Consider the following 20187-nt stretch of genomic DNA (forward strand, 5'->3'; position numbering starts at 1 on the left):
GGTTTCTTTACACACACACACACACACACACACACACACACACACACACACTGTCTCGCAAGCTGGGACAAATCTTGTGTCTCCTTGCATCACTTGAGACATTGAGATTTTGTTGTATTTTTACATATGTTTTCCTCCTTTAAGCCATTATCTCTTTGCCTGAGAGATAGCAAAATAAGAATGTGCTGGGCAATGGCGTTCTTAAAACAAAACATTTACATTTCATGTCCTCTTCTATGCATCTCATTTAAAATGACAATACAATGGTGTTGTTGTTGTTGTTTTAATGCCCCAATATTCTATTTTTTTTAACCAGTAGAGATCAGCTGTCAGAACACGACCAGTTTCAGTATACTGTATAGAAACAAAATGGATCACTGAACTGTGTTGCCCAAACAGGCTTGACCTTGCTTTGAAATGGAATCAAAAATAATGTGTGTGAAGTGGTTTGTAACTCTTGTCTCCACCTTACTTTCATTTAGCATCGGTAGTGTGCCAGATACCTTACAGAATAAAGATATGAAATCATATCTGTTTGGAGCTGGATAAGGTGGGTTTGGTTGCTTAAGCATTATACGTGGGGCTGCCTCTGAAGACAGTTCAGAAACTTCAGCTGGTGCAGAATTTGGCAGCCAGGTTGTTTCGCTGGGGCAAGGTGGTTTGAGCATATTACATCGATCCTGACCCAACTCCACAGGCTGCCAATTGGTTTCCTGGCCCAATTCAAAGAGCTGTTTTTCACCTATAAAACCTTAAATGGCTCAGGACCATAATACCTCAAGGACCGCCTCTCCTCATATGAACTGACCCAGACACTGTGATCATCCTCTGAGGCCCTTCTTCATGTGCCCTCTCCATGAGAGCGGGTGGCGCTGTGGTCTAAACCACTGAGCCTCTTGGGCTTGCTGATCAGAAGGTTGGTGGTTTGAATCCCTATGACGGAGTGAGCTCCTGTTGCTCTGTCCTAGCTCCTGCCAACCTAGCAGTTCGAAAGCACACCAGTGTAAGTAGATAAATAGGTACCGCTGCGGCGGGAAGGTAAACAGCATTTCTGTGTGCTCTGGTTTCTGTCACGGTGTTCCGTTGCACCAGAAGTGGTTTAGTCATGCTGGCCACATGACCTAGAAAGCTGTCTTTGGGCAAATGCCGGCTCCCTCAGCCTGAAAGCGAGGTGAGTGCCACAACCTCATACAGTGCATATGCGACACTTAAGCATATCCACCCCCCCAGGTTGCCCAGTCCCAGGGTGCTAATGGTTTGTTGTGGTTTTTTTATGTTGGTTTTTTGGGGTGTTTTTATCCTGTATTTTTACACTGTGATCTGCCATGTGATCTTCAAATGAAAGGCAGTATACAATTTTAATAAATAATAGAATTGTCAAATTGGAAGGGACCTCGGAGGTCATTGGTCCAACCCCTGCTCAGTGCAGGATCTGCAACTGCAGCATCCTTGAGAGATGGTTGCCCATCCTCTCCTTCAAGAACTCCAGCAAAGGAGAGACTTGATTTGCAGCATCCTGGGGGATCAAGTAATACAGGCATGAGCAAACAAATCCTCTTTAACAGCCCTCATATGGGAGTGCAGAGTTTTCTCAAGTCAAGTTGTGCAAGGGCCAAACGCTCCCTATTTGTATTCATCGGAGTGCAGTCGCTATAAACAAAACTCCCTGCAGTCTTCTTACCAAAATGAACCCGGTACTTTGCACGGAACTAGCATTGCAATGCATTATTTAGAGTTCATTAATATAAAGTACACTACAGCTGACACTGGCGACTTCTGTAAGAAGTAATGAGCTTGTAATAAGAATAATGACTAGTCCCATTAGCCTCTTCTTTCTCCCTACTCTTTCTATTGTCAACATGGAATCACATGCCGAGGATGAACTTAACTCTGGCCACGTATGGGAAGATGAGGCCCTTCCTGCACATTGCTAGTCACGCCTAAGTCCAACTGACACCAAGCACAACTTGTAGATGTTGAACTGCAATGAGGACAGCAGTCCACAGTAACCAGTGAGAGCAAGATTTGCAGAAGCCACCCATTCTTACCTTCCAGCAGAAACCATTTAGTTTCTTCCTAATCTTCCTAATCTGTTGGATTAGGACATCTCTTTGTGAGTTTTTTATCCTCCCACTTTTATACTCTTCCTCTTTTGTTTCTCCTTTCTGAAACAAACTTAAAATGCTTGTCTGCCGGTGGTTCAACACACTCCATGGCCATGTTTGCACCATACAATTTAAGCACTGTGATGCCACTTTAAACAGTCATAGCTTCTTCCCCCAAGAAATTCTGGGAGCTGTAGTCTGCTGAGCTGTCAGAAGAGTCCGCTTCCTCTTGGAGAGCTATTAATTCTTGGAGTTCCCTGAGCTCTCAGCACCCTTAATAAACTACAGTTCCCAGAATTCTTTGGGAGGAACCATGACTTTTTAAAGGGATATCATAGAGCTTTAAAGGTATAGTGTGAATGTGGCCTAGGTGACACTTCCTGCCTGTAGGTCACAACATACCAGCTGAAGATAAATGCATTAGGGCATCTGAGTGCTTATTCAACACAATGTAATTTAGATCCACTATGTAGACTCAAGGTATTCTGATCATGCACATTCAGTAAGTGACATGGAAATCTAGGCAGGCTCTTTCTGTATTTATTTATCATGTGGACACTGGCTAAAACTATATAAAAAAAAACCCCCACACAACTCTGATAACTAGGGAATACAGTTAGATTAATTCAGATTTATAGCTACAGGAGTGAGGTTTTATTTTGAATAAGAATTCTGACTATGAAAGGAGGCTGTCTGGATTTATAGCACAGCAGGTCAATATTTTTTCATTTGTCTAAAGTGCATTGATAACAATGAAAACAAATGTTTATGAAATTATTTCGCTGTTAGCTGCAGGAGTTCAGACGACTGCATTTGTATTACTGTAATATTTAATATTAATCAATAGAGCAAAAGTGATGTGGTTTGAATAAGCCAGGGAGTATAATGAAAGCTTTTACTTATTCAATGACATAAAGAGCCTAAAAGTAATTCAGTGCAATGTAATTTTCATTGCATTGGACTGTGACGTAGTCTAAAAATAATGCATTATAAGCAATTCATTTTCTGTTTCCCAGACAGGTTTTAGCCATTAACAGCAATGAATCAGATGTCCCCTTCTTTTAGGCAGTGGAGAGTGATCTAACCCTTTGATACACAAGCATCAAACGTGTATGTAGTACTTTATTCTGCTTGTGGGATTTCTTTATGCTTCCACACGCTATAAATGTCCCTACGTTTATAGCGTGTGGAAGCATAAAGAAGTCCCACAAGCAGAATAAAGTACTACATACACATTTTGATGCTCATACATCAAAGAGTTAGATCACTGCCTGCTGTTGAAGACGGGACATGTGATTCATTGTTGCTGGTGGTGAAAACCTGTATGGAGAACAGAAAATGAATTGCTTACAACGCATTGTTTCTGGGAATACGTCACAGTCAAGTGCAATGAAAATCACATTCCTCTGAATTACTTTAGCTCCCTTATGTCATTAAATAAGTAAAAGCTTTGATCACATGGCCATCCTGGCTGTATGACAACAATGTCATATTATGGAATCCCTGAAATAGCTGCTGGAGATTAGCTTATTATACTTCCCCTGCCACCAAGCTCACAAGGTTGCCTTGGGCCAGTTGCAAGTCTCTCAGCCTAACCTACCTGGCAGGGTGGTGGTTGTTGTGAGGAAAAATATGAGGAGAAGGAGAGCCATGTAAAGGTGGAATAGAGAAATAATGAATAAAACTGAATGCAGAGCAAGTATTTGGAAGTAAACTGATCCTAATCACAACTTTACATGTTATTACAGTGGTACCTCAGGTTACAGACACTTCAGGTTACAGCCTCCGCTAACCCAGAAATAGTACCTCAGGTTAAGAATTATAGAATCATAGAATCATAGAGTTGGAAGAGACCACAAGGGCCATCGAGTCCAACCCCCTGCCAAGCAGGAAACACCATCAGAGCACTCCTGACATATGGTTGTCAAGCCTCTGCTTAAAGACCTTCAAAGAAGGAGACTCCACCACACTCCTTGGCAGCAAATTCCACTGTCGAACAGCTCTTACTGTCAGGAAGTTCTTCCTAATGTTTAGGTGGAATCTTCTTTCTTGTAGTTTGGATCCATTGCTCCGTGTCCGCTTCTCTGGAGCAGCAGAAAACAACCTTTCTCCCTCCTCTATGTGACATCCTTTTATATATTTGAACATGGCTATCATATCACCCCTTAGCCTCCTCTTCTCCATTGCATTGGCTTTTTTAGCTGCCGCGTCACACTGTTGGCTCATGTCAAGTTTGTGGTCAACCAAGACTCCTAGATCCTTTTCACATGTAGTGCTCTCAAGCCAGGTGTCACCCATCTTGTATTTGTGCCTCTCATTTTTTTTGCCCAAGTGCAATACTTTACATTTCTCCCTGTTAAAATTCATCGTTTGTTTTGGCCCAGTTCTCTAATCTGTCAAGGTCGTTTTGAAGTGTGACCCTGTCCTCTGGAGTGTTAGCCACCCCTCCCAGTTTGGTGTCTGCAAATTTGATCAGGATGCCCTTGAGTCCATCATCCAAGTCGTTGATAAAGATGTTGAATAAGACCGGGCCCAAGACAGAACCCTGTGGCACCCCACTAGTCACTTTTCTCCAGGATGAAGAGGAACCATTGATGAGAACTTTGCTTCAGGATGAGAACAGAAATTGTGCAGTAGCAGCGGGAGGCCCCATTAGCTAAAGTGGTACCTCAGGTTAAGAACAGTTTCTGTGTTAAGAACAGGGCTCTGTGTGTGTGTGTGTGTGTTTGTGCTGTGCTGTGCCAGCTTTCAAGACCAAAGCCCTCCCCCAGCAGCATGCATGTACAGCTTTGAATATAGATAAATATCAAACTCATTAAGATTTTGCAGTCAAGAACCCTGATCCACCATCGTGGTGTAGTGGTTAAGAGTGGTGGACTTATAATCTGGTGAACTGGGTTCAATTCCCTGCTCCTCCACCTGCAGCTGCTGGGTGACCTTGGGCTAGTCACACTTCTCAGAAGTCTCTCAGCCTCACTTACCTCACAGAGTGTTTGTTGTGGGGGAGGAAGGGAAAGGAGATTCTTAGCCGCTTTGAGACTCCTTTGGGTAGTGATAAAACGGGATATCAAATCCAAACTCCTCCTCTTCTTCATGTTGGAGTGTGTTTGCAAGAAGCAGAGGCCCATTCTCCAGCTCCCTCTGTTCACATGTGTCACACATCTGTTGCTGTTCAGGCTCTAGTCCTGCAGAGATTGCCACTCTACCTGCTGAAAATATGGATGGATGGACACTCCCATCGGAAGTATCCTCACTGGTGGAAGCAGCTCAAAGCCCCAATATGGGGTGTTGCAGAGGTGGAGCAGCACGCTTGCATCCTAAACTGGCCCAGTGAGCTGCAAGTTGTGGTGTTTGTGGGATAGAGGCCTGCTTGCATTTCCAGCTCTGGAGCTGGAGTAGCAGAGCAGCCTGTTTTTCATGGCCTGGCGTGAGTGATGAGGCTGTGGAAGCAGCGGTGGCGCCGCCATAGCCCAGTTGGGGTTTGCTTTGTGCCCGAAGGCAGCAGTCTAAAACCACTCCATAGCCCAGCACAGCAAGTCCAATAAAACAATTTGAAACCATTTAAAACTGAGAGGACAAGAGTATAAACAATAAAGGAACTGGCACAGCGCCTTTTAACGAAAAGCAGAGCATGGCAAAACGGTTTTCAAGGCTCATCTAAACATCGGTAAGGGAGGGGCTGAATGTGCATTTCCTCAGAGGGGAGTTTCACAAGTTAACATACCCTCCACCCTGTTGAAGGCAGAAACCAAGACTCAATTCTCTGTGACGCCATCTTCCAGTTTTTTCCTCATGAGAGCACGGCGGTCATTTTGGACGTGTGATTTTGTACAATTTCACTCCACAAGTCACCCCAAAGTGCTTTTGGTCCAAAAATGCTTTTGGGGAGATGTACAAGATCATGCCCCCCCAAAAGCAGCATGAAATCGTGTGAGATTACAATTCCCAAAATCGTGTGAGATCACAATGTCCAAAATGGCTGCCATGGTCTCATGAGAAAAAAACAAGATGTCCTGGTTTTTCTGGGACTGTTGATGGGTATGCAAGTATGGGGTCATCACTGAGATGGTTTTGTGTAAAATGCCTACCAGTCTCGATGATCATGATGAAGGGCCTACAAACAATGGCCTCTGAGGCTGATATTAAGGCCTGGCTCTAATATTCATAGGGGTGTAGGAGGTCCTTCAAATATATTGCTGGTTTTTACACTCCTCATGCTGGTACAGGACCCTACACCTGGTTTCTAACATTCATTCAGAAAATGGGGGTGCTTGAAGGAATAGGGGAGATCACAAAGTCACAGGAGTCTTGCTTTCAGCCTGCTAGAAAAATAACCTGCTTCCTCCAAGTTCCTCTTTCCAGTCACTTAAAAAATAATACGAGAGCTTTCATTTGCACTTCATATTTTGCTGCTTGGGGCATACTTGCATACCTGTCAACAGTCCCAGAAAAACCAGGACATCCCATTTTTTTCTAGCAAGAGCATGGCAGCCATTTTGGGCATTGTGATCTCGCGTGATTTCACACCACTTTATTGGGGGGGCATGATTTTGTGCATCACCCCAAGACATGCATCATCATCATCATCATCATCATCATCATCATCTATACTCTTGCATCTTTAATTTCAGATTTTGACATTTAAATATGAGGTGCATTAAATGATGTGTATAGAAAGATCTACTTTTGCCATTCTTCCAGAGCTGTGTTAAAATTCTGAAGCAGGCATATCCCATTTATAATGGGAACCAATGACTCAGCATATGCAATAATCTAATACCCGGGAATTACTGTTAACTGTAGAAACTGTTTTTATTGGAGTGTTTTCTACCTGGAGACACTATCCAATAAATGTAAAGCTCATGTCCAGTGTTTTGAGGTTGAGGGTGACTCATAATCAGCAGGGCCAAATTCTGCTTTCTGAGTTACACAACTATAAATCTAGATGGATATATATTTAAGCCACTGAAGCTACTTTAGACTTACTTATATGGAACTAAGAGCAGAGAGTGTCCTAGTCGCTTGTCTCGAAGAACCTGAATAGAACAGAATCTGTACAGATTTATACCTTGAGATGTGCCAAGAAGGCCAGTTTGATGGTATCTGGTGTCCTGTAAATCTTGGACTCACAGAGGCTTAACCTAAGCCAAATAATAGGAGGGAGAATGGTGCTATCCTTAAAAATAAAATAAAATAAAAATAAAAAAGCCTTGTGCTTCACACAGCCCTGATCCCTGATATTTCTAATAGGTACACTCTCTCGTTCACACTGCTTCCCTATGTTTCATTTTCAAGTCTTTATTTTGGTATCACAGTGAGATATTTTTACCGTGAACACAGGAGATTTCAGCCTGACTCATTTTCACAGGCTTTGAAACGCTCATCCGTTTATACTTCTCCTGTTAGGTCTATGCCCTATTAAGTTTTAACTGGTGGAATATTCGAAACCCAAACAGAATTCACTGAGAGGAATCCTGGGGAAAAGGTCACGTGGGTGGTTAAACTGTGGGGCCGGGGCATGGAATCACATTGTTTTGGTAATGAGTCAAATCATATTTTGGTTGCTTGGTTCATACTTTAGGTTTACATCCTGGGTTTGGCTATCAACTGGGCTTTGACTCTGAAATTTGGGTATTGTTCTTAGATTCCTAAGAAGTGCAAAAAGGACTGCTTACCCAATCTTGCGGTGGGTGGTGGTTGTGGCCTATTTTAGGAGGCCCCAGTCCTTGGACAGTCAGCTAGCAGTTGGGGGATTCCCCTGGTTGCTAACTTTGCATGTTGTGGATAACCCATTAATCCTAGGCTTGATCCTGTCATGCCTCAGTCCTCCATCAGGAGGCTGAGAAGAATATACAGTGGTACCTCGGGTTACAGATGCTTCAGGTTACAGACACTTCAGGTTACAGACTCCGCTAACCCAGAAATAGTACTACGGGTTAAGAACTTTGCTTCAGGATGAGAACAGAAATCTTGCGGCGGCAGTGGGAGGCCCCATTAGCTAAAGTGGTACCTCAGGTTAAGAACAGTTTCAGGTTAAGAACAAACCTCCAGAAAGTTCTTAACCCGAGGTACCACTGTACACCCAATGCCTAAGCCGAATCCTACCTACACCTGGAATCAAGAAAGTTCTGGCCAATTTTGAAATCCCAGAACATTGTATTGTCCAGTTTATTCACCTTCCTTAGTTGAGGCCTTGCAGTTGCTTCCACACAGCACATTATCACGCCACTGCAGCAATGCTATAAGAGGGGTGCCCAAGCTTTTTTCAAAGAGGGCCAGATTTGATATTTGATGAAGTGAACACGCATGAGGGGCACTAAAATTTTAGTGGCAAGAAATTGGGAAAATACTAAAACAGCTAATATAGCAGACTGGTAAACATTAATGGTAGAATACTTGCAGCTAGCAAAGGTGATGGGAAGAGTTAGAGGCCTAACAAAACAAAAAGTTCACAAGGAATGGAGAATATTTAAAGAATATTTGAAGAACCATGGTGTAAAGGGTAATCTCCTGGCAGACCTAGACTGAGCCTTGTAGTATATAAAGGTAATTGACAATTTACATAAAAATAGAAGAAAGAATTTACAATTTACATAAAAATAGAAGAAAGAAGTAACTGTGAGGTAAAAGTGTATTTAACAGATAACATACAATGAGAATGTGGAAGTCTTTTTTAAAACCTCAAGTACTTTTTCTTCTTCTTTATTCCCCCCTTTTTTTCTTTTTTCTTAAATTGTAGTGTCATGTGTATTGTGAGGTATACAAAGTATCTTTGCTTCAGTTGCCATCATTTTCTTTTTTGTTACCAACAAAAACAGAGTGTTGTATAAATGTATATATTAAAAAATAATAAAGATTGAATAATAATAATAAAAATGCATGAGGGCCGACTAAAGTTGTTGACCTTTTTTTAGGAATATAGTTGTTGACCTGCCACAGGGGCCAGATAAACTGACTTGCAGGCTAGATTAGGCCCCTAAAACGGACTTTGGACAGGCCTGTGCTAGAACATGAGAAGTGATGTGGGAAAGTTCCTTATTTTCCAGAGACAGGCCCAGATTTACAGAAGCCTTTCCAGTTTCTGATTTGATTCCAGAATATCCTGCCTTTCCTTAGGACGTCCCTATTTTCATCGGAGAAATATTGGAGGACATGGAGTTATCCAACCCCTGAGCCGTCTGAAGACAGCTCTGTATAGGGAAGCTTTTTATGTTTAATGTTTTATTATTATTTTTATATATTGGAAGCTGCCCAGAGTGGCTGGGGCAACCCAGTCAGATGGGCCGGGTACAAATAGTAAAGAAGCTGTTGTTGTTGTTTCTGCTGCTGCTATGGAATAGGATCTCCCTATTTTCATCAGAGAAATATTGGAGGGTATGGGATAGCATGATTTCTTCATATGTCTGTGCTGCTTGCCCACAGGAAACAGTTGTTGTTGTTTAATCATTTAGTTGTGTCCGACTCTTCATGACCCCATGGACCAGAGCACGCCAGGCCCTCCTGTCTTCCACTGCCTCCTGCAGTTTGGTCAAACCTCAGTCTTATTAAGGCAGTGGAAGAACACAACCTTAAGTTCTCTATCTGTAAAGTGAGGAGAGTGACATTTCTCAAAGAACTATAGATCACCTATAGAGGTAACATAATTAGTAGCCATATCCATAATAATAATAATAATAATAATAATAATAATAATAATAATTTATTTATACCCCGCCCATCTGGCTGGGTTTCCCCAGCCACTCCGGGCGGCTTCCAACTGAATATTAAAAATAATAGAGCATCAGACATTAAAAACTTCCCTAAACAGGGCCGCCTTCAGTTGTCTTTTAAAAGTAAAATAGTTGTTTATTGCCTTGACATCTTCTGGGAGGGTGTTCCACAGGGCAGGCGCCATTACCAAGAAGGCCTGGTTCCCTGTAACCTCACTTCTCGCAGTGAGGGAACTGCCAGAAGGCCCTTGGCGCTGGACCTCCGTGTCCAGGCTGGATGATGGGGGTGGAGACGCTCCAGACAAGATGGCTTCCATTTTCCTTCAACCATGTTGCATTTCCGTCCACATGGGAAGCCGTAATATTGCAGTGGTTTCAATATGGTTTCTTTACACAGTGAGTCCGCTTCCCAAACCCTTGAGGTAGACATAAAGATGAGTCTGCCGCATCAAGCCAGTGGCTCAGCCAGTCTAGCATCATGTTCTTAAAGTGGCCAGCATATATGTCAGGTGGGCCCTGTGATTTGCAGCAAATGGCCTCTGGAGGCTTAATGCCTCTGACAGGGGAGATGGAACAAATAAGCTGGTGGCTGTTGAAAGCCTTATCCTCCATGAATTTGTCCAATCCACTTATACTACAAACACAATTTCATATGATATACAGTTAATTCTTTACAGCCACCCCAAAGTAGCTTTTAGTTTTCAGCTGTGAACATAAAACCCAAACCTGATGGAAGATTTAGCTTTTATGGCGCTTGATCCTCTAATCTGCAATGCAGGACAAGAAACGGACAGGATCAAGTACTGTTTTTATGGCAGTGTTGAAAGTGCTGGAGTTACGCCGTTTCTACAAATTTTCCAGCAGGAAAGTGAAACAGCTTGGGTCAGTGGAGCAGCGCTGGTGAAATTCATTTCTTCTTTTTTGGGGGGTAATTTTCATTTATTTATTTATTACATTTATACCTCCCATCTTTCCTCCAGGGAGCTCAAGGTGGAATACAGAGGTACCTCAGGTTCTGGAGGTCCATTCTTAACCTGAAACTGTTCTTAACCTGAAGCACTACTTTAGCTAATGGGGCCTCCTGCTGCTGCCACACCACAGGAGCCCAATTTCTGTTCTTATCTTGAAGCAAAGTTCTTAACCTGAAGCACTATTTCTGGGTTAGCGGAGTGTGTAACCTGAAGTGTATGTAACCTGAGGTACCACTGTACATAATTCTCCTCATTCCTACTTTATCCTCACAGCAACCCTGTGAGGTAGGTCAGGCTGAGATTGAGTGACTAGCCCAAGGCCTCCCAGTGAGTTCTATGACTGGGTGGAAGTTTGAACTTTGGTCTTCCAGGTCCTCATCCTATACTCTTAACTATTATGGGACACTGGCTCTGTAATCCACACTAATAATAAATATCACATCACTGATAATATATCACTTCTCATTAAAATAATACTAAGGGAGTGTGCAGTAAAAAACAAAAACTGAATGCAAAACCATTTCAAACACCTCCCCCAATTAAATATACAATAAAAACAATTCACTATGAATTCAGTTACAGTAGCCAGTAATCATCATTCCACTGGTGTAAGAGGCCAGGGAAAGCTTTGGGAAATAGATATGTTTGCCATTTTTTTTTGCCTCACAAAAAACAGATGTAGGCAGAAGAATGAAAGTATAGAACAATGCGGCGGAATAGCAATGAGATTATACAGTCCTTTCCTTAGGAACATGATTGGGCAGAAATTCCCTTATGCTGATGCAGTTTTGCAAACATAAAGGATGTGCATTATCTCAACAGCATGAGCGCTATGTTTCAAAGCTTATATACCTGCAACCCAAAGGAATAGAATGCAAAGAATAGAATGCAATGGAACTGTCGGTTCAGACCTTGTTGGGTTGAGCTTCTGCTGTCGCTTCAGCTCTGCTAATGTAATCGCTGCCTTGCTCTCTCAGGGGTAATCATGGAATCATAGAATTGTAGTGTCGGACATCATAGACTTGTGCCAAAAAGAGACTTGTGAATGAGTTGTGCATCTTTCCACAATACTGGGTAGTATCTGAAGCGGCAGATTTCCCTTCATTCCCCTCTGAGACACGTGAGCTAAAAGTGCATCTGCGCTTGAAATTCTTCCTGCAGAGGAGATGTTTGAGTCACTCCTTCAGTTGCCCCCTGAAACTAATGTTTCCAAGTAATGGAATGTGTGTATATTGACAAAGAGCAACCAGTTAATAACTCCAGAGGAAATGAAGGGTAAAACCTCAGCAATAAACTCTGTTCCAGAAATAGTGTAATAGCAAAATTAAGAAAGCTGAACTAAGCAGTTTTCTATATTTTTTTTCTGATATTTCAGGAGTGTCTCCATCTCAGGACGTCATCCAAGGATGTGAACTGCTGATCTCCTCCCAGCATCGGATGCTTTTACCCTAATGACAGTCTGCCATCACTGAAAATACTCCATAACCAAAGGTAACACATGGAAAAGTTCATCCCAATGGATTCCTTTTGTGAAAGGCTTCTTGAGGACTTTTGTTGAGAAGCAACTACCACCCTACTGTCCTCCTTTTCTACCTACTGCATGGTCCTATCTTCTGATTCACTGGGCACTGATGGTAGCCTTCAGAAGGGGCAGTTTCAAATCGTCCACCTTCACCTCTAGCCAGAGAAGAACCTGGGTCTTGGATTGCAACAACACCTTCCGGAAAAATGGTATACGAGGACAAGCATCTAGTCTCCGGCCACTGTTTCTTCCTACTCGCAGCCAAATTCTGTTGGATGCTCCCGATGATGCGAGGAACTCATGGCCAGGAATATGCCCACTCCATCCGACTCGATGGAGATATCATCTTGGGGGGACTCTTCCCTGTCCACGCAAAGGGGGAAAGAGGAGTACCTTGCGGGGAGCTCAAGAAGGAAAAGGGGATCCATCGGCTCGAGGCAATGCTATATGCAATCGATCAGATCAACAAGGACCCTGACCTCCTTGCCAATGTCACTTTAGGTGTCCGGATACTAGACACTTGCTCCAGGGACACCTACGCTTTGGAGCAGTCTTTAACATTTGTGCAAGCCTTGATAGAGAAAGACGGGTCCGACGTGAAGTGTGCTAATGGAGACCCACCTATTTTCACAAAGCCGGACAAGATAACAGGGGTTATAGGTGCAGCTGCAAGTTCAGTGTCCATTATGGTGGCTAATATTTTAAGACTTTTTAAGGTAGGTGTGCTTTTAACTCTTCATCTAATGTGTGAAATGTAATGAACGCAAGTAAGAAGTAATCTAGTTGTGGTTTGGGGTATCCCAGCAAGAACAATTTCCCCAATATAATACAAACCATAGTTCAAATATTAGGGGGAATAAATTTGTATCCCCCTATTCATATATGTGGTATGTGTTGGACAGTATTTCATATCTTAAGTGTGTGTGTGTGTGTGTGTGTGTGAGAGAGAGAGAGAGAGAGAGAGAGAGAGAGAGAGAGAGGAAAGGTCTAATGGGGAAATAATGAAGATTGTTGTAGACTGTATATTATTATCAACAAGTGCCATATAGAAATGCACATGGCACTTCACAGGACATGCTAATGTCCCTGCCTTGAGAAGCTTATAGTCAAATATCTTCTCCCTTTGAGGAGATGTTGGAGAAGAGTGGTGGGAGTTGAATGACAGTGTAGGCTTGTAGACTTGGGGTAGGGCAGGGGTCAGCAAACTTTTTCAGCCATGGGCCGGTCCACCATCCCTCAGACCATGTGGTGGGCCGGACTATATTTTGAAAAAAATAAATAAATGAACAAATTCTTATGCCCCACAAATAACCCAGAGATGCATTTTAAATAAAAGCACACATTCTACTCATGTAAAAACACCAGGCAGACCCCACAAATAATCCAGAGATGCATTTTAAATAAAAGGACACATTCTACTCATGTAAAAACATGCTGATTCCCAGACCGTCCGCAGGCCGGATTGAGAAGGCAATTGGGCCACATCTGGCCCCCAGGCCTTAGTTTGCCTACCCCTGGGGTAGGGGGTGAATAGACTTCACTACGTTTATTACTATTACCAAAGTTAAAATAAGTTAAAAAGGTAAAGGACCCCTGGATGGTTAAGTCCAGTCAAAGGTGTCTATGGGGTTGCGGCGCTCATCTCGCTTTCAGGCCGAGGGATCTGGCATTTGTCCACAGACTGCTTTCTGGGTCATGCGGCCAGCATGACTAAACTGCTTCTGGCGCAACAGAACACTGTGACAGAAACCAGAGCGCACAGAAACGCCATTTACCTTTCTGCCACAGTGGTACCTATTTATCCTCTTGCACTGGCGTGCTTTCAAACTGCTAGGTTGGCAGGAGCTGGGACAGAGCAATGGGATTCGAGCTGCCAACCTTCTGATCGACAAGCCCAAGAGACTCAGTGGTTTGAGATCACATTACAAGTCATATGTGGAGTTTTTGCTTAGACATGAGTGTGTGACTGTGTTCTAATATTATTTCGAAACCTTTGAAGCAGAAGTCCATTCAAACAACTTTAAGAGTGGCCTAGATGGGATAATAACAAAATACAACAACATAGGGTTAGAAGTTATGCCTCAACGCAGCAGGGCAGATTAAATTCCCAGGTAAAAAATCCTGTTACAGACTGATAAATCTAAATGGCTTTGGCATTAAAAAAAAAGGCATTCCCTTGAGTATAAAAATAAAACAGAGATGGTGCCAGGGAAACCTTCCTGGGGAGGGAATTCCACACCAAAGATGGGATGTCACAACTGAATCAACTCTCTCTCTGGTCACTACCCACCTTGCTCCTGGTGGTATGCAGACTTGCAGACAGGCCTAAGAGGATGATCTTATTACTCAGACAGATTTGTGTGGGAGGAAAAGCAATCATTTAGACCCTTAGCTATTTTTGCTTTAAAGCAGGGGTTAGGTCCTGGGGGCCAAATGTGGCCATTTGCGCTTCTCTGTCTGGCCTTTAGGACTCTCCCCAGAGCACACACTTTCCTCAGCCTGGCTAGAGTGTGTCTTGAACCCTTGTTTGTCTGGATGGGGGATAGAGAGGAGCGCATGAATGTGTGAATATAGAAGCCAGTCTATATACCAAGATAAAAGTTACACTCATTGCTCTAACCATTTTTACCTCTGTCTCTGCGCTCCACTGTTATGTGGCCCCTGGAAGGTGGTCCAGGATGGAATTTGGCCCTTGGTCTAATAAAAAAGGTTTCTTATTCCTCACTTAAAGGTTAAGGACAGTGCTCTGAATTGTGCTTGGCTTGGAGGATCCAGAACGGGAACATTGCGCAGAACATAAGCCATTGTGTGTTTAACAATTGCTAGCGCAGACTTTTGTTTTGCAGAACTTTGGTTATGCACCTGTGAACTTAATGGATCATTTAATTGAGGTAGATGCAACTATCAATACTTCAGTGTATTCACTGTTGTGGCTCAGGCTATTTCTGTATTTAATTGTAAGTTCTTCTAGACTACCTCTGTCTGACAACACAATTATAGGACAATCAGATCCAAGTCTTACACACAAATCTGCTTGTAAGAGGACCAAGGAGGATCTTTTAAATGGGCAAATATGCCTGGAATGCTGGAAATATTGATCCGTATGTCTAACCAAATTAAATATAATGAAGTGTCATTACTTCTCTGAGAAACTGAGCCTCTTCCTTAATTTTCGCAAGGTTATAATTTTTCCCAGACGAGTCCCAGCAGCTTGCTTCAGAACAACAATTGTGTTGACGTGTAATTGATTACCTTCATCATATACTTTATTATGTCCTAGAGCATAAACAGTGGAAAGGTAAACCTGCCACTTCTAGACTCATCAAGCACAGTGGACAGATGACAGAGCCCTAATCAATAAACTCAGTTGGAACTGATTAGGCAGCTAGCATTTAATTTTAAATCCTGCAGGATGGTAAATAGATAATGGTGCATTAGATGGTTTCAGTACATACCATGCATGCTGCCTCTTATTATCTGGAGTGACACTTATTATCCCGGTTCTCTTCTCATCTTCTGTTGGGAATGATCATGCTTATAACGAAGCTGACATACCACACACAAACACAGATGTGTGAACCGCTTCCATTTGCAAAGCCTGCAAAGTATCTGAGCTGAATGTTGCGAAAGTTCTATCCTTTTCATTCATACATGAAAATGTCCAACAACCGGAGTTAGCGTTTGGCTAGCAGTTCAGCCACAAGATTCAAACAAGAGACAGTGACGAATGCTTCCTTAAGTTGCCAAGAATTAAGCTCTCCTTTTGGAGGATGGCGCAGTTGTCTCATGGAGCCTCCACACTGGCGGTCAACATGGCTCTAAGCATTTAGGGATGGTCAAGCTATAGAGGGCAAGGAAGGGGTTTGACTCTCCATTGGCAACGGTCCAAGGTCACCCAAAGGGATATTTACACCACGGAGACTAGAGATGGACAAATCTGTCAGTTTCATTTTGTTGTTTTTCCATGCTTAAGTTGCATTCTCCGCATTTCCACATCAGTTTGCAATTTTTGTAAGTCACAAAAATTCACCAAATTTCTTCTAAAATACACGTCTTGTACTTTTGCCCAGTGCATGTTTTTGCAAAGCAGGTTCCTATAATTTAATGCATTGTTCTGTGCTGCCTTCACTAATATGTGCATTTTTATGCCTACATTACCCAGTATATTTTGTACACATTACTTGACTGGAGAACTTGCAAATTGCAAAATTTGAAGGTCTGCTTCGTTTTTGGTTCGCGTCCCGTTTCGGGAAGTGCAAATTAGGTAAATGTGCCTTTAAATGCAGACTATATCTAACGTCCCTAACTGAGACACATGGTTTTGAAAGAGATGCTTTTTTCCCAGCCATTCCTCATGGCATTCCTTGGAGATGCAGTAACACATCTGGTGTGAATTCACTTGCCTGCAATTTTCCAGCTGCTGCCAGACATGATGAGTGAAAAGGATCAGATCAGTGAAAGCTTATAAGAAATATTGTTCATATTTGTATCTTGCCATTGCCCACAGAGCTCTGGAAAGTGGTTTTAGAATCATAGGATTGGAAGGGACCTGAATAACACCAACTGCTTAATGTAGGAAATCCAGAATGAGAGCACACCTAACTCGCCTCTGTTTATAGACCTCTAGCAAGAGAGAACCCACCACCCCTTTAGGGCACTGGTCGCCATTGCTGAGCAGCTCTTACCATCAAGTCATTTTTCCAAATGCTCTCTAGCTAAATCTTATAACTTAAGTCCTCTTGGGCAATAGAGAATACAGCAATCCTATGAAGTAGATCAGGATGAAGGAAATGCAACTTTTCTGGCTCAGCTGGCAAACAGCATAGCTTAGTAAAGATGTGAGACACATTTCTCTCCCCCTCCTTATGTTTTAGAGTGCTTAGAATCATGGAAATCATTTTTATATTTAAATGGCTGAGAGTGCAGCATAGAATAAAAGCATCTGAGCACGCTCAAAACACTCCTTTTCTTTATAGCATTGGTTGTGAGTATTGGCTCAGAGGTTTGCAGGGAATTACTATTTCATACCTTAAAAATGCTGCTATAGAAAGGAGTGTTTGAAAATGATCTGTCTAGGTGGTAGTTTAAACCCACCCTCCCCCAAAAATCTGAGTCACTCTTGATTACATTCCTGTCTTTGCAGGTAACTATCATGCTGCCTTCTTTACCCATCTCTTTTTTAATTGCCTGCTCCTATTTCTCAAGCCTTTTCTACCCCGGTTAAATAATACATAAATCAGAAGTAGTGATAGACATCTTGGTCACTTAATGCAGGGTCAACTAGATTACAGCTCTCCCTCCTTTTTACTATTGGAGACAGCAAAGTCGACTGATTTTAGAAACTAATCCCTGTAGAACATGCATTAGCTGCACATTGAGAACAGCAAGAAGGAGAGAAGCCTATGAATTGTCTCCGATAGCAGCAATTTGTCTTCTGAAAGCATGACAGCTACTTCCTGATTTCCATTATGCAATGAGATTGCAAATAACATTCCACTGCAGTCTTAATCAATACAGAGTCACATGGTGCCCCCCTCTGGGGAAGCTCCTACTTACCCCTTTAATTGATGTAACACAGTTGCTGGCAAAAGGAGGCGACATCTCTTTCAGGTTTTAATTATAGATCATGCAAAATAACTTTAATGAGAGTGGGGTGGGGGAGAACCTAGAACATGATATTTGAAGGGACTTGTATTTTAGGGCTTATATAGGTATTTGAGAGTTAATCCCTGAGAAGTACACAAAATTGCTTTGGAATGGGGGAAATCAACCTTCTGTTCTTCACAATATTGTCATTGGCAAATCTTATCACATGAGTTCAAGCTGAAGCCCAGACTCCCTGAAAGACCTGGGGCAGTTCACTGTCTCAGCCTCCTCTTCCTCAAGAACCACCTCATCCCTCACACTATCCCAAAGCCGTTTCCCAACATACTGTCACACTCCGCTGTGGCCAAGAATAACTCTGGCTCTTGGCATACCAGTAGGAGCAAGATTGATATCCAGATTCAATTGTTGCAGAAGTGTGTGAAGAAATTAGTAAAAAGAGAGCTTAGCATCACATCCAAACCCAATGTTGTTGTTGTTTAGTCATTTAGTCATGTCTGACTTTTCGTGACCCCATGGACCAGAGCACGCCAGGCACTCCTGTCTTCCACTGCCTCCCGCAGTTTGGTCAGACTCATGTTGGTAGCTTTGAGAACACTGTCCAACCATCTCGTCCTCTGCCGTCCCCTTCTCCTTGTGCCCTCCATCTTTCCCAGCATCAGGGTCTTTTCCAGGGAGTCTTCTCTTCTCATGAGGTGGCCAAAGTATTGGAGCCTCAGCTTCAGGATCTGTCCTTCCAGTGAGCACTCAGGGCTGATTTCCTTCAGAATGGATAGGTTTGTTCTTCTTGCAGTCCATAGGACTCTCAAGAGTCTCCTCCAGCACCATAATTCAAAAGCATCAATTATTCGGCGATCAGCCTTCTTTATGGTCCAGCTCTCACTTCCATACATCACTACTGGGAAAACCATAGCTTTTACTATACCGACCTTTGTTGGCAAGGTGATGTCTCTGCTTTTTAAGATGCTGTCTAGGTTTGTCATTGCTTTTCTCCCAAGAAGCAGGCGTCTTTTAATTTCATGACTGCTGTGATCTGCAGTGATCATGGGACCCAAGAAAGTAAAATCTCTCACTGCCTCCATTTCTTCCCCTTCTATTTGCCAGGAGGTGATGGGCCCAGTGGCCATGTTCTTCGTTTTTTTGATGTTGAGCTTCAGACCATATTTTGCGCTCTCCTCTTTCACTCTCATTAAAAGGTTCTTTAATTCCTCCTCACTTTCTGCCGTCAAGGTTGTGTCATCAGCATATCTGAGGTTGTTGATATTTCTTCCGGCAATCTTAATTGGGATTCATCCAGCCCAGCCTTTCGCATGATGAATTCTGCATATAAGTTAAAAAAGCAGGGAGACAATATACAGCCTTGTTGTACTCCTTTCTCAATTTTGAACCAATCAGTTGTTCCATATCCAGTTCTAACTGTAGCTTCTTGTCCTACATAGAGATTTCTCAGGAGGCAGATGAGGTGATCAGGCACTCCCATTTCGTTAAGAACTTGCCATAGTTTGCTGTGGTCAACACAGTCAAATGCTTTTGCAAACCCAATATCGTGTTTATTTATCTAGCCAAACACAATGTATAGTTTGGTGCTGACTTACAGTCAGGGCCGGCCCAATGCATTTTGGCACCTGAGGCAAACCACAAAATGGCGGAACCCTACCAGGGAAGAAGGAATGAGTGAAAATCTATAACAGGCTTCCTCAACCTCGGCCCTCCAGATGTTTTGAGACTACAGTTCCCATCATCCCTGACCACTGGTCCTGCTAGCTAGGGATCATGGGAGCTGTAGGCCAAAAACAACTGGAGGGCTGTGATTGAGGAAGCCTGATGTATAAGAAGAACAAAAGGGGAATAAACAGACCTTCCAAGTGTCCCTATTTTCCAGGGACAGTCCTAGATTTACAGAAGCCACCCTGGTTTCTGATTTGATCCCAGAATGTCCCTATTTTCCTTGGAGAAATGTTGGAGGGTATGGCAGGATGTTCCTATTTTCATTGGAGAAATGTTGGCAGGTATGGAGTTATGCAACCTCCGAGCCAAGGAGATATGTAACTATACAATCTTTGGAAGACATCTGAAGGCAGCCCTGTATAGGGAAGGGGTTTTTTTTTTAATGTTTCATGCTTTGTTATGTTTTTATATATGTTGGAAGCCACCCAGAGTGTGGATGCAGGCAATGGCTAGGGTCATAAGAAAGTAAGGAGAGCCCTGCTGGTTTAGGCTAATGGACCGTCTAGTCTAGCATCTTGTTCCCCCAGTGGCCAGCCGGTTCTTATGAA

General features: G+C 42.8%; 1 protein-coding gene across 3 annotated transcripts in view; it reads left to right on the forward strand.

Annotated features, from left to right (window-relative positions):
• GRM8 (glutamate metabotropic receptor 8) overlaps positions 1-20187 on the forward strand; it is a 561423-nt gene that overhangs the window by 7530 nt on the left and 533706 nt on the right. For all 3 annotated transcript variants that reach the window (XM_053405016.1, XM_053405019.1, XM_053405018.1), the window contains exon 2: positions 12161-13023. In XM_053405016.1, the coding sequence (XP_053260991.1) occupies positions 12514-13023 (510 nt within the window). In that variant the 5' untranslated portion in view covers positions 12161-12513. The remainder of the gene's footprint in view (positions 1-12160; positions 13024-20187) is intronic.

This window comes from Podarcis raffonei, chromosome 10 (assembly GCF_027172205.1).
Source record: "Podarcis raffonei isolate rPodRaf1 chromosome 10, rPodRaf1.pri, whole genome shotgun sequence".
NCBI classification, from domain to species: Eukaryota; Metazoa; Chordata; class Lepidosauria; order Squamata; family Lacertidae; genus Podarcis; species Podarcis raffonei.